This window comes from Sceloporus occidentalis, unplaced genomic scaffold (assembly GCF_023333645.1).
Source record: "Sceloporus occidentalis isolate IW3139 unplaced genomic scaffold, rSceOcc1.0.p SCAF_15, whole genome shotgun sequence".
Taxonomy (NCBI): domain Eukaryota; kingdom Metazoa; phylum Chordata; class Lepidosauria; order Squamata; family Phrynosomatidae; genus Sceloporus; species Sceloporus occidentalis.
Window position 1 is genome coordinate 17,891,100 of NW_028316995.1, and position 12,512 is coordinate 17,903,611.

General features: G+C 36.2%; 1 protein-coding gene across 1 annotated transcript in view; it reads right to left on the reverse strand.

Annotated features, from left to right (window-relative positions):
* Positions 1 to 3,548: 3,548 nt before the first annotated feature.
* Positions 3,549 to 12,512, reverse strand: part of LOC149303349 (small ribosomal subunit protein uS5m-like) — a 57,019-nt gene continuing 48,055 nt past the window's right edge. The window contains exons 6-10 of the mRNA XM_089481631.1: positions 10,714 to 10,760; positions 9,396 to 9,453; positions 7,525 to 7,587; positions 4,411 to 4,547; positions 3,549 to 3,773 (exon numbers count right to left, since the gene is read on the reverse strand). Of these exons, the coding sequence (XP_089337757.1) occupies positions 3,549 to 3,773; positions 4,411 to 4,547; positions 7,525 to 7,587; positions 9,396 to 9,453; positions 10,714 to 10,760 (530 nt within the window). The remainder of the gene's footprint in view (positions 3,774 to 4,410; positions 4,548 to 7,524; positions 7,588 to 9,395; positions 9,454 to 10,713; positions 10,761 to 12,512) is intronic.

Here is a 12,512-nt window from a genome sequence, read left to right on the forward strand (position 1 = left end):
CCATCTCTTAAACAAGGCATTCTACCTGGTGTTGCACATAGGCAGAACCCACCGCGTCTTTTATTTGCCCTATCGTAAATGAAAGTATACAACCCATGTTGTTGGTCAATTATGAGTGTCACCCTATCACATTTCCGTTAAGGCCATCACATCAGATTTGTTCTTTATTTCAGCAGTCTTGTACACAGTCTATATTAATAGACTGCTCATTGTATGAATTCCTCCTACAAAGCCTTTATAAAGTATATTCTTTAAAGTAACAGTGGCTTTTGTAATCCAATTCTTTTTATAGCTCAGCCCTGAAACAAAATATTGCTCAAAAGCATACAGAAATAAGATTGTGCCAAACGTATGCTGAGAATAGTACATTGCAATGTGAGAACTACTAATTTGGTTAAATGGTTGGTAATTATATGATTAACTGTGAGCTTTTCCAAGAAAATAGCAATAAACACATTCTTTCCTCTCAAATTTACAATTTGTAATCAGTTCAATCCATACAGTAGTTTGCAACTTTAACCCTATTCTTCAGATAGCATTTGAGATTAACTTTTTTATTTTTATTTTTTAACTAAACGTTACTGTCCTATTTATGAAGCAAGTCATTACTGAAGCAATGAAATACTATCATTTTTCTAACAGTACCAAAACATTGATCAGAGCTACTAAAAACAAGTAGACAAAAAAGTTAACCAAAACGAGCCATGAGTGTCGAGGCAGGAGGCGTATTAGCGAATGTCAAAACAAAGCCTAGTTCAGGTACACAAAAATATATGAACAAAGAACACACCCCGAGTACAGCAATTAAACGGTTTTAACAGTGAATACATACACCAAAGCAAACAATTGGCAGCAAAGGCTCTTTGTAAAACACAGAATAAATTGGGTAGCATTGAATACACAAAACACAATAAAATAGATCAGTGGTATGCCCACACAAAGTGTATCTTTTGTGGGGAGCATAAGAAATAATATGTCTGCTGGCCGGGCTATCCAAACATATACAGACACAGATTCAAACACAATTTAATGTGCACGACAAGGTTGGAGTCTAGTAGCCAGATCAGCAACAGCAGGACTAGACAGCTGAGAGCAGGCATTCAGGTAACACAAAGTAGCGTAGTCAAAACAAACTGTCGTCAGTGAGTAGAAGGCATAATTGTCAAGGCTTTGAGACAAGCAGCCTCAAAGCCTTGACAATTATGCCTTCTCCCCCCCCCCAATATATAAAGTGTATCAGTGCACTAAATGAAAAGGAAGAAAATTACAGCAAAACAGCAACACTGCAAAAATGTTAAAACAGCCGTTGTCCCAAAGTGTACATTGTGGGGTTAATATATATTTGCCAAGTATTTAATGTATTGATCACTACTTTATTAAAACCCTTTTCTATTTGTTGGGTATATTTTGTGAGAGATCGTTATCTTTAGAATGAGAGACGTTTCTTAATTATATTTATATATAATATTTTATATGATAGTGGAGCATCGCCTTAGGGAGAGGGAAGAAAATAAGAATATATGAGAAAAAAATGGCCTCCTGCTTTTTTTGGTGTCTCTAGAGCCAAAGCAATTTTGTTCACCCTTGCACATATGAGGTGGTATTTTATGTTTTATGCAATATGATATACCTGATTGCCTTTAATCAATACTGACATATAAGCAATACTTAGAATGAATGAATCAGATTTGAATATGCGATTATAGTTCACACTATAGCACAGAAAGGTAGATGGGCCCGCACTTTAATAAGAACAATTATTCAGAGATGCTGATTTAATCAAAATGTTTTGCGGTGGAAATTTATTTCATAGTTCATTGCTTTCCTCTGAGCTGCCTCAATATTACAAACCAGATGTCGCGATATAAGTAATAAGTCGCAATAATTTTTAACTGAACTACACAGTCAGCATACAGCATCAAGAACGTTTAATTTATGGCTGTGGAGGCATTTTTTCCCCAGACTCATTAACTTTGGTAACGCGACGATATTCGTTTTTATATGCGAAATGCAGCAGAAGCAATTTACAAACCACAATTGCTCATCATCAGTAGGTTATAATTCAAGATGTGGTTTCTAATTTACTGCTTTTATATCAAGGAAGCTAATGGGTACAATTTTGTGTTAAAGAGAAATCAAATGCTAATATTGTTATCACCAGCATAAACTGAAGTGACGTCTTGTTTACTGAAATAATATATTTCTGATGATTGTTATATACAAATGTTTATTCAAATATAAAATATAGTGAGACCCTCTCAAAAAGGGATTTTGCACACTTCTAAGACACATGATAGTTATACTACAATGCGCATCTCACTTGGTTGTTCAATTAAGCATTAATCAGCTAGGTTTAAGATAATTCTAAATGTCTGGAGTGTTATTATATATGGTGCCTCCAGAGACAGGTCGGTATGGTTTACCTGTGCTAGCCAAAGCCCACCTCTCTCTTTTTGACCACACTTTGTTCTAACGTCATGTTGCCTAAGCTTCACTGAGCTTTTTTTTTGGTGGGGGGTGAGTGGAAATCCTTTCACACAGGTGAACCTGGGATGTAGATTATTTCCTGCAGATATGTGCCAGTTTTGTTGATTTAATAAAAATATTGTCTTATTTATAAATAAAGCTCAAAGACCAATGTTTAAGTCAGCATAATGTGCATCGGAAGGTTGGCCCAAACATAGAGCGGGGCCATCTTTAAGGTTGGGCAAAGAAGCGACTAGCGCCCAAGGGGCCATAGTGGTTGTCCCTTGTGTTCTATTGTTTTTTCCCATCTTGTGCATCTAAGAGCAAGATAATCTGTGTTGTGAGCGAGTCTGTCTACTTTGTGAGTATAAAAGATTAGGCCTTATCTAGACCTATTTACTAAAACATGTCAGACCGAGACTAAATGAAGGAGCATTGCTTAGATGTAAGGATGGCTGGAGAATTTATTTTCAGTTGACATTGGTGACGCACCAAAAGGCAAAATGCAGCTAAGGCTGATGTTATCACTTCACATATCATCAAAACAAAAATTAAACAAAGTATTGGTACTAAAATCCTATCCCTAGTTCTATATTCCTCAGATCTAGACAGAAAATTAAGTATTTTAATTTGCCTTTCATAAGAAAATGACAAGAAAGGCAAAACGGTGTATTTCTCTTTATTATTAAACTGTACAGTAGGCTGAATTGATCAAGACAAATTGTAATCTGAAACCTTTTTTATTTTCTGTGATGAATTTAATTATCTGAATATTTTGCCAACAGCAAATATTAGGAAACCAGTGGTTTTAACAAATCTCTTTAATATTCTGTTTCCGTAAGCATTATTGAATGTCCGTAAGCATTATTGAATGTCCGTAAGTCTCTAGGTGGTTTGTCTGGATGATAAGTACATTGTCTTCATTGCGCCATATGTTATATAACTTGCACGTCGCACATGTGGGGTAGCACAAAATAAAAATAGTCAGTAATTCATCTTGAAAAGACTTTGGATATGAAAACATACATAATTTAAAGAATGTACTTCTATTCGCCATGTTTCGGGTTTTCATGAATTATAAATCACCATGTTGCCCTTTTCACGTTTGCCCAAATAGAGCGCTTCATGCCTTGTGAGGTTTTAACGTCATTCCAGTCCAGTTTTGTATCTGGGACCTCTCCTTCAGGTTCTGGATCAACCCTAAGTGCTCCACGAGGTGAAGCAACAATCCGAGGCAGGGGGCCACACTCTTCTCTAAACTCTACCACATGAAGGCCTTTCTTATCTGCGAGGTCTTGATGGGTCTCCTGTTTTAAACAAAATAGAAATCAGCATGAGGGGGCACCCATGATAGACAACAAGTGCCTTAGAGGTCTATTTGAAAATCTACGGTCATCATTTTTTTCCTTTTGCAATAATTATACTAAGCATGCTACTTTAAGGACTGTCCTGCAAGCAAAACTGAAACAGGCTGTTGAGGATTTAAAACCGAGAAAAGCACTGCACTGACACTACATGAGGAACAAGGGCAAGTTAGTAGTTGTCCATTCAACATCATCAACATTAAAATCATTTCATGGAGCCCTGCAGAACATAATATGGCAACTTGGCAATACACTTTACATGCTGTTGGACAGTGATACTGTTAGTATTCAGGATTATTCAAGAACAAGATAGATAAGTATATACGTATCTATGTAAATTTGACTTGTTTTGGAGTAAATAAAATGACTTGCTGTACAGAGTTCTTACATTACCTTTTATATAGCAGCAATAAATTGAGAGGTGTTATACAAAAGGTTTATAGAGGCAATATGAAATATAAGCAAAGATTGAAGGTATGAAAGAAAGCCATAGATATGAGACAGAGAAGCGCCGTGCAGACACCTGATTATGCCATTAATAATGATGAATACTATGGATAGTGAGAAATTCAAATCCTACCTGCTTTGCTAATCCTAAGAAGAGTGCCCTTGTAAGGTTAAGCAGATTGACCGATCCAGAGACTTTTGCATACATGTCTTGAATTCCAATTAATTTGCAGATGGTGATAATGGCCCTGTGGCAATGGAGACCATAACCTACAAATACACATTTAATATATATATATACACATCAAGTAAAACAACAGGCAAAATGTTCTAAATTATAAATAAATGCAAACGGTATCTGAGAGCAAATGACACAAGTGGTCGTATTTCCTTGTGGAGCAGTTATCATCCCCTCAGTATATACAATTAAATGACTCTGGTTAGAACCTTGTGTGTTAGTACATCGGCCCTTCCGTTTATCAATGGTGCAACCCAAACGTAACCACCGATTTTATGTCTGAGAAAGCTATGCAAGCATTAAACTAAAGTTTCATGGGCAAGAACACAGAGTTCCCAAGCAGCATCACAAAAAAAAAAAAATTAGTTTTACAAAGAAGGGAAATCAGACTCAAGCAAATTAAATTAAACATTTGTGCCATCTAGCAAATGAAATGGTGATGAATAGCCTTTTAAAGATCACTCAGATGAAAATGTGGCTGGAATTGCTTTCCCTCTCCATGCAGCGGGAAAATCGATGTATTCCTTGGGTACGACAAAAAACGCCTTCTGCTACTTATAGTTTGTTTTTCAATTACACAGCAAAAGGAAAGAGAATATTAGAGCAGTAAAGCATGCCCTCCTATAAGAGATTTTCCCCCATTTGTCTGGAACAGAATTACTTTAGATGCCAGGGACATCAGCATATTTTGCTCTGAGTAGCTATTTGGTGTTATAAAATACGACATTACTCCACCTTGGCTCCAATGGTTCTCTGTAACCATGCAATGAGAGGGAATTGGTGATACAGAAGGGTTTATTCGCCTTACTCTTCATTATAAAAAAAAAAGGCCAACTCCGGCAAGTTTCTCCACAAGAAGATCTACGCTTGCATAATTCAATGGATACGAAGACTTAAGGACATGTCTCCGATTAACTATGCTTTATACAGCAGCTCACTGGGGTCAACCCTTCATAGTGCATAGTGAAGTCAACAAGCTGAAATGACAACTCTTAATAAATAGAGCCAAGAGACTGTAGTCAGGGTCTGAAATGGCTGCATATTTCTAGTTGTTGTCAAGGTGCGGAGGACGTATCAAGGTAAACATTTAAATCTAAGATCTCCTGTTCAACGGTTTCCTTGAAATTTACTATCCTGCTTCACATTGCTAGTATTCTTTACGCATTTTAATGTTTCTATCACATTTCATCTCCCCTGCTGTTCTTCCAAATGATAGACTTCAACACTCTTTAAGGGTCTATTCACAAACTGTAAATCTGTAGGTAATTACACTATATATAGTCAAAGCCAATAATAGTGTGCTTAAACTACAGTTAGCATCTATTCAATGTATTATGAAGGGTCAGCACAAAGAAAACTCATCCTTTTGCTACAGATATGTGATTTTATTTTGTTTTCTAAAGTAGTACTTACTTTCTGATCTCCAGTGATCTGTACATATTCATGTAAATAACTAAGTAATTCTATTACTGATTTTGAAAGTATACTATTCACCATGGACTTATCAATGTTCACTTTAAAGAGAGGAAGCATGATTTATATATTTATCGTGTCAATTCTCTTGTGTATGTGTAAATTGCCTTGCCATTTAGACACTTTTTTCATTCTTCCATCCACTATGCAGAAGATGGGAAAAAGAAAAGGAAAACAAGATAATTCAAATGAAGTGGCAAGGTGAAATGACACTATGAGTGTTAAAAATAATATAACTGGCCAATCACAACCTGACAAGCGTCCAAGTATTAGGTGTACATTAAAAATGCATTGCTTCAACTTTATCACTTTATCTGAATTTTGCCATAGAGAATAATCAAAAAGGAGGACATTTTGGAAAGATAAAGCTCATTCTGTCTCCTTTAAATGCTCATATACCCAGACGACCCTTTATCCTTAAAGAAACTTTAAACATTTACAAGACCTACAGTGTTAAAGAACAAGAATAATCATTATTTCATTTATTTCATTGCAAAATTCCATTTAGATAAAAGTACTTCAAGATGACAGAAAAGCTCCATAGTGTGGCTTATACCTTTAAAAATATGTTCTTCAATTTTCTTCCAAATAATGAAAAAATGAAACCTAATCAAACACCCAAAAAGTTCTAAAAAAAACTATTTTCTTAAGATCAGCCAAGGTCCTATTAAAAGTGATCTTTCATCAACGAAACTATACTTCGATGCTCTTTTTTTTTGTATATTATTTCTTTTTTTTGGGGGGGGGATATACAAGGTCGATAGCAAATTTGTGCTAAAGAACCAGATCAAAGTGATAAAAAAATCAAAAGAAAGTGTGCAAAACAAATAGAGTGCCTTGCCTTTTGACAGATACAATAACCCTAGTAGGAAAGGAGTTTACAAATCTGCAATAATTCAAAAGAGCTTTCAGAGCCAAGAGAGGAAGAGGGGCCTGGAAAAAGCCCAATGCTGTATCTGAATGGACTGTTTCTCTGTGTCTGAAAATCATCAGAAATGTTTCATGCAAAAAACTCCCCCCCTACCCTGTATAATGTTTTATAACATTAGGGATGGATAATACACAGGACAGGACTTGGAAACTTGGTTTTGACTACAACTCAAAATAATTCAGGGATGAAAGAAACACAACATGATGTACATGTCTTAACCAGCTTTTGAAGGACCTAAAAACTTATCACTGGAATATTTTTCTTGAAAACAATAGTGTATGTGCAGGACACTTTCAGCTTACTGACCTCATACCCAGTGATCTTCTCCTTCAAAATGAATTTAGTTGTCCCAATGAAAAGTTAGTTCCCGAAAATGTTGTGAACTCAATCTAGATTAATTAACAATGTACTATATATTTGCTGGGCTAGTTCATCCCTTCTTGCAGGAGAAACTTTTAAGTGGTGGCTCTTCATAATTTATCACAACCACCTAAAGAACTCACAAATTGCTATATACTTGGCGAGCTGAAATAAGTAATACCAAATCCTTTTCTTTCTGTTGTTACCATCAACTAACAACAACACTAAGCAGGAAACACACTTACCAAAGTTTTGTTTCTTCATCCGTATTGATGTTCTTTTGAAAGTAGTTGTGATGTCATGATATACTACAGGGATTAAAAAGGAAATGAACATAATTAAAAGTAATCACACACGTACACAGCAGTCCAAAGCTAGCTCCTGAATAAAAGACGGCCACTTAAACACAGCTGAATCTTGAAAGCACACATCGAATGCCAAAATATAATTAAGATATGTGGGTGTTCAACCTACAGAACATGTCATTTTAGCATAATTAGAGTTCCCGTTAAGAGAAGGTAAAAATGTGCATTTACTGACTATCCACAATAGCATTTTGTGAAATAACTCTATTCTGACTTTACCACATAGTAATCCTCATAATGAAATAATGTGGGGCCTTGGAAATGACAGATAAAACCAAGAATATGTACTTGGAAGCTTATTCAAAAATGAACATCTTTACCACGCAGTAAGCCTCAGCATAAATGTACAAAAGCTGGAACAATGGGCACTATTACCGTGTAGACTCACATCTTGAACAGAAATTACTAAAACATTCCAGCACAATGCTGTAATCTGCACAAACATCTAATACACCTGGAGGTTCTGGACCATTTTAGAACGTCTCAGTTAATAAACATATCCACAAAATGAATTTAGTACTTCTAGTTTTCATTTCCTAATGCAAAAAAAGTCCATGGGAGGCCATAGGTACTTGAACACACCTGGTCCCAATTGAGGGAAGCAGGCTTTGAGTACATCACTGAAAATGAATATGTTATGAAGACATTTTTAAGAAATGGATGCAATGATTTATCTGGCATATGGCAGATACACACACAGTAAAATAATCTCTCTCATTGTTCTGTATTTCTGAATCTGTTAGGATGACTATGATGTCAGCCTTTGTCATTTATTTTATATGAAAAGATTAGTGCATGGTCACTTTCTCTCACTGTACAGTTGTTTAAATCGCTAGCGACGGCGATCCCTGTACATTGATATTTGTTGGTGATGCTGCCTGAAGGAGTTTGTATCGTTAGAACTGTAAAATCATGTATATAGTAGTCATCTTTGAGAAGTATGGGAGATGACCGTCTATTCATATAGTGAGGGTATATGAAACTATGTATACACCAACAATAAATTCTGACCTCCATAGCTATAGGCATACAGTAATGGACTCGGTGCATCATTTGTTTCGGCAAAAGCCCTCCGCCACCACCATGTTTCCTCAAGCCATATCCTTTAACTACATTCTGCCTTTTCTACTAAATTACATCTGGTATTTTATCCTACTGGATGTCACAAAATCCAGGCAAAGCTGTCCATTATCACTGCATTTTCCGTGACCAATAACAAATACTAGACATTAACTGCACTCTTCCAATGGCAGAAGGGAACGAAGAAAACCTAAAAGATTTATGTGAGCACAAAGTAATGTACTACGGAGAAGATAAAACACAACAAAAATGAGCAAGAGCAGATATGTTGGATGAGTAAGAGTTAATGCAAGGTTGACGCATTCAATCCACTTCATAGAATGAGCTGTGAAGGTGACTTAATGATAATATTATGGAAGCCAGGCTTCCTACTTAACTATGTGATGTACAATATCAACCACTAAAGTTAAGAAATAACAAACTATCTTAACAACACTGTTCACTCTATGGTGATATATGGATACATCTGTGATAGTGTTATATCGCATCCTGCTGTCTGGAAGAGGTCTTTAAGGTTTTGTTTTAAGTTCCACAGTCGGAGAGGTAATATATTATTAAAATGTAATCAGCGTCAATGCACGTAAGCAGAACTCATCCGTAAAAGTAAAGTATAATGAAGTAATGTACACAACCATTATTGGTTACATGTTTCTCTTTTATGTCACACTTACTTGTATGGTCTTTGTATCTTTCCATATAATGCAGATAGTGTACCGCTCTGTTTTTTGCCTACACAGGGTAATGGACAAGAAAGGGATAGCAGGTCATAATGTGTTGCTTTGTAAACAAACGGCTCATATAGATAAAAGCAACACAAACTCCAGCACCAGCTTCAAAGAGGCACATGGGTAAAGAGCTCTGATTTTAGATTTTGTTTAGGTCCATAAGCATAACCACAACAGTTATATGACACACAGTTATAAGGACAACCAGTCATCTTAGTGAATATGATAGCTCTGTCCCCACTAAATTATTATTATTATTGTTTTCCAAATGCATGGGGAATGCTGCAGTCCCCCTTCTTGGCTTGGGGGAGCTTCTGTGATAGTTCCCAGGCCAAAAGCATGGTGAAAACAGGATCATTGAGGGTGCCGGTGATCTGCAGCTTCCCATTAGGTCAGTACCATATTTTTCCTATTTAATGGATACTTCAATATGCATTCTTTATCCTTAAAAATAGGGGGCAATATGCCTTTACCCGTCCCTGACAGCCTTATAACAGTATTTGTTATTGGCAAATTCAGTGGATCGTCTTGTTTAGCAATTTTGTATAAAGAGAATCATATATTACTATTTCTCGTGCTTTAACACGAGTGAAAATGTACACATACATTTACCAGCCATAATAATGAAACGTGACAGCCGCCAGTTTAGCAATATGCTTGTGCGGTGATCCTGCAGGTTTCCATTATCAAGGCCACTAACCGTATGGTAGTAAAAAGTACACATTTTGCACAGTATCGAAATTATACATAAAACCAGTTATTCATTCCTAAAGCTAAATCTAAAAGATCTGCTTAAAACTTTTTTCATTCTGAGCTGTGATTTTTGTTTGAATTACATGCTATTTCCCAGCATTCCCTGATCTTTTCCCTTCTATGCGAACTTGAAAACAAATGCTCCTTTCTCCTTCATCTCCATCTCTTTCCCACATTCTGACCGTTCACTCTTTATTTTTATCCATATTATGCCTCCCGTTCCCATGTCCTTCACACTTTCCATCAATGCCCTGTGAGGATTTTGCTTACAGTATCAGCTAGCTGGAAATTCCAGACATTTTGTTTACTAAATGATTAGATTAGTGAGGTTCAGGGGCCACTTGTATCAACTTTGCGTCTTTAATAATCATGTGTCCATTGAATCTATTCCCAAATTTGTATTCCCTCGGAATATTTTCTATAGAAGAATGTGTGTAGGGTAATAACCGTTTAAGGAGCGAGCCACAGAAATACTGTTCACTATAGGGAACTACAGAAATATGCTACATACCTTTCTGAGAGCCACCATCCTATCAGAGGCTTTCCCGATCGCAAATCCTGTAACAAAAACAAACACTTAATACAATGCAAAAGGGCTAGAATGGCAGCAAATGTGTTTTGCATCTATGGGAAGGCCCCTCTACTGTCCGCATTTGGCTCGAAGCAGCCGATCCCTGGCGAGAAAGCATTCCCATTGCCATAGGAGTGCTTTGCACACACGCATGCGCGGAGCCTTCAAAGGTCTGCTGGGACTATTGCACAAGCCAGAGTTGGGGCTGGCTGGCAGTGAGTATTTGCACATGAGGATTACTTAGTAGGAGAACAGATCTCTTGCAATGTAAATAGCTTTTGCACACAAAAAAACTCACAAAAAACAAGAAAAGAAAAAAAAAGATGTCATTTTGAAGGCGACACTCGGCTATCATAAGCATCAAAGTGAATATGATGGCTGAAGGGTAAGAAAAATAAAACACTAACATCTGTAAAACATGATGGATTTAAGGAATGTTGCAGATGATTTAATTTTGTAATAAACGAATACATAATGTTTATTACTTTTTGCAAGGAATATATGATCTGATAATTATTTCTTGTGTGTGTGTTGGACATCAAGCACAGCAGTATATGCCTATTAGTTATTACATCATCCCACTGAAAAAAGTCTTTACCTAGTTTCATTAAGTTTTTTTTTCTTCTAAGAGAAGAATGATCATGACACAAATTTTTTTTTTTACTTTGGTGATATAAGTTAAGTAACCACCCTATTATGGACTAAGCTCTGGGAAGGAAAAAATCCCTCAAGACAAAATAGATCTCAGCTATTTCGGTAAAAGTGTAATTTTTTATTAGTGACTATAAAACAGGCTTGAAACATTGCTACATCCCAAAAAGAGGACAGTAGTCAGAGAAATACACATTATTTTAAAGGTAATTACTAGACAGCATCACACACCCTTTGTGTCACAAATGTGATTAACCGTTGGTCTAAATAAAATGCAGATTTGTTGGATTTGGATATTTTTAGATATGTTTTAGCAAATTTGAGTAATCACATAAATTTTTGAATTTGTCGAGTTAAAACTCAAATGAGCACACACCCCTGTTTTAATGTTAAATGCATTTATGGAATCCATATTGCGTGGGCTCTAGTGCGTTCTACTGCATGCAAATAGGTGCAGGTATTTAGTTACTGGAGTTTCGTCACATTTAACTCCTCCCCCAGCTGCCTCTACTGAAAGCAGGGTGTGTACCAAGGTATGCTTCTTGTACATGCTCAGTAGAACCCCCATTCTAGTCAATGGGAGCTGAGCTCCCTTTGAAATCAATGAAAATAGTTGCAGCCAATCATATATATTGTATCTGAATAGTTTTGCTAATATACATGCAAATGTCCATTTTAGTAACTTTAATAGGAATTAATTGGAATTGGGCATGTCCAAGAAGTTTGCATATTAATAATTCCTGGTTTGAAGTAGACGGGAGAGGTATTAAATGAGAGAGACATTTAATTTCTATCTCCAATAACTAGGCGGTTCCTTTAATTTTGAGAACAGTTTTCTCTCTATTTCTTATCTATAACCTTGAAAAGGTGTTCATAAATGTCAATGGGACATAACGACTAAAACGAGCATTAGAACAATTTGCATGCTAACTGCAAATCGGAACAGATTTTGTATGCAGATCAAATATATCATTTTGTGTTATTTGAGTGCCATTTCCGTAACGTAGAGTCAGGAACATACATTAAACTGTGTTTCCATTAAGCTGTCGGTGTGCATGACATTAAACCACCAAGTTCACAGACATTCC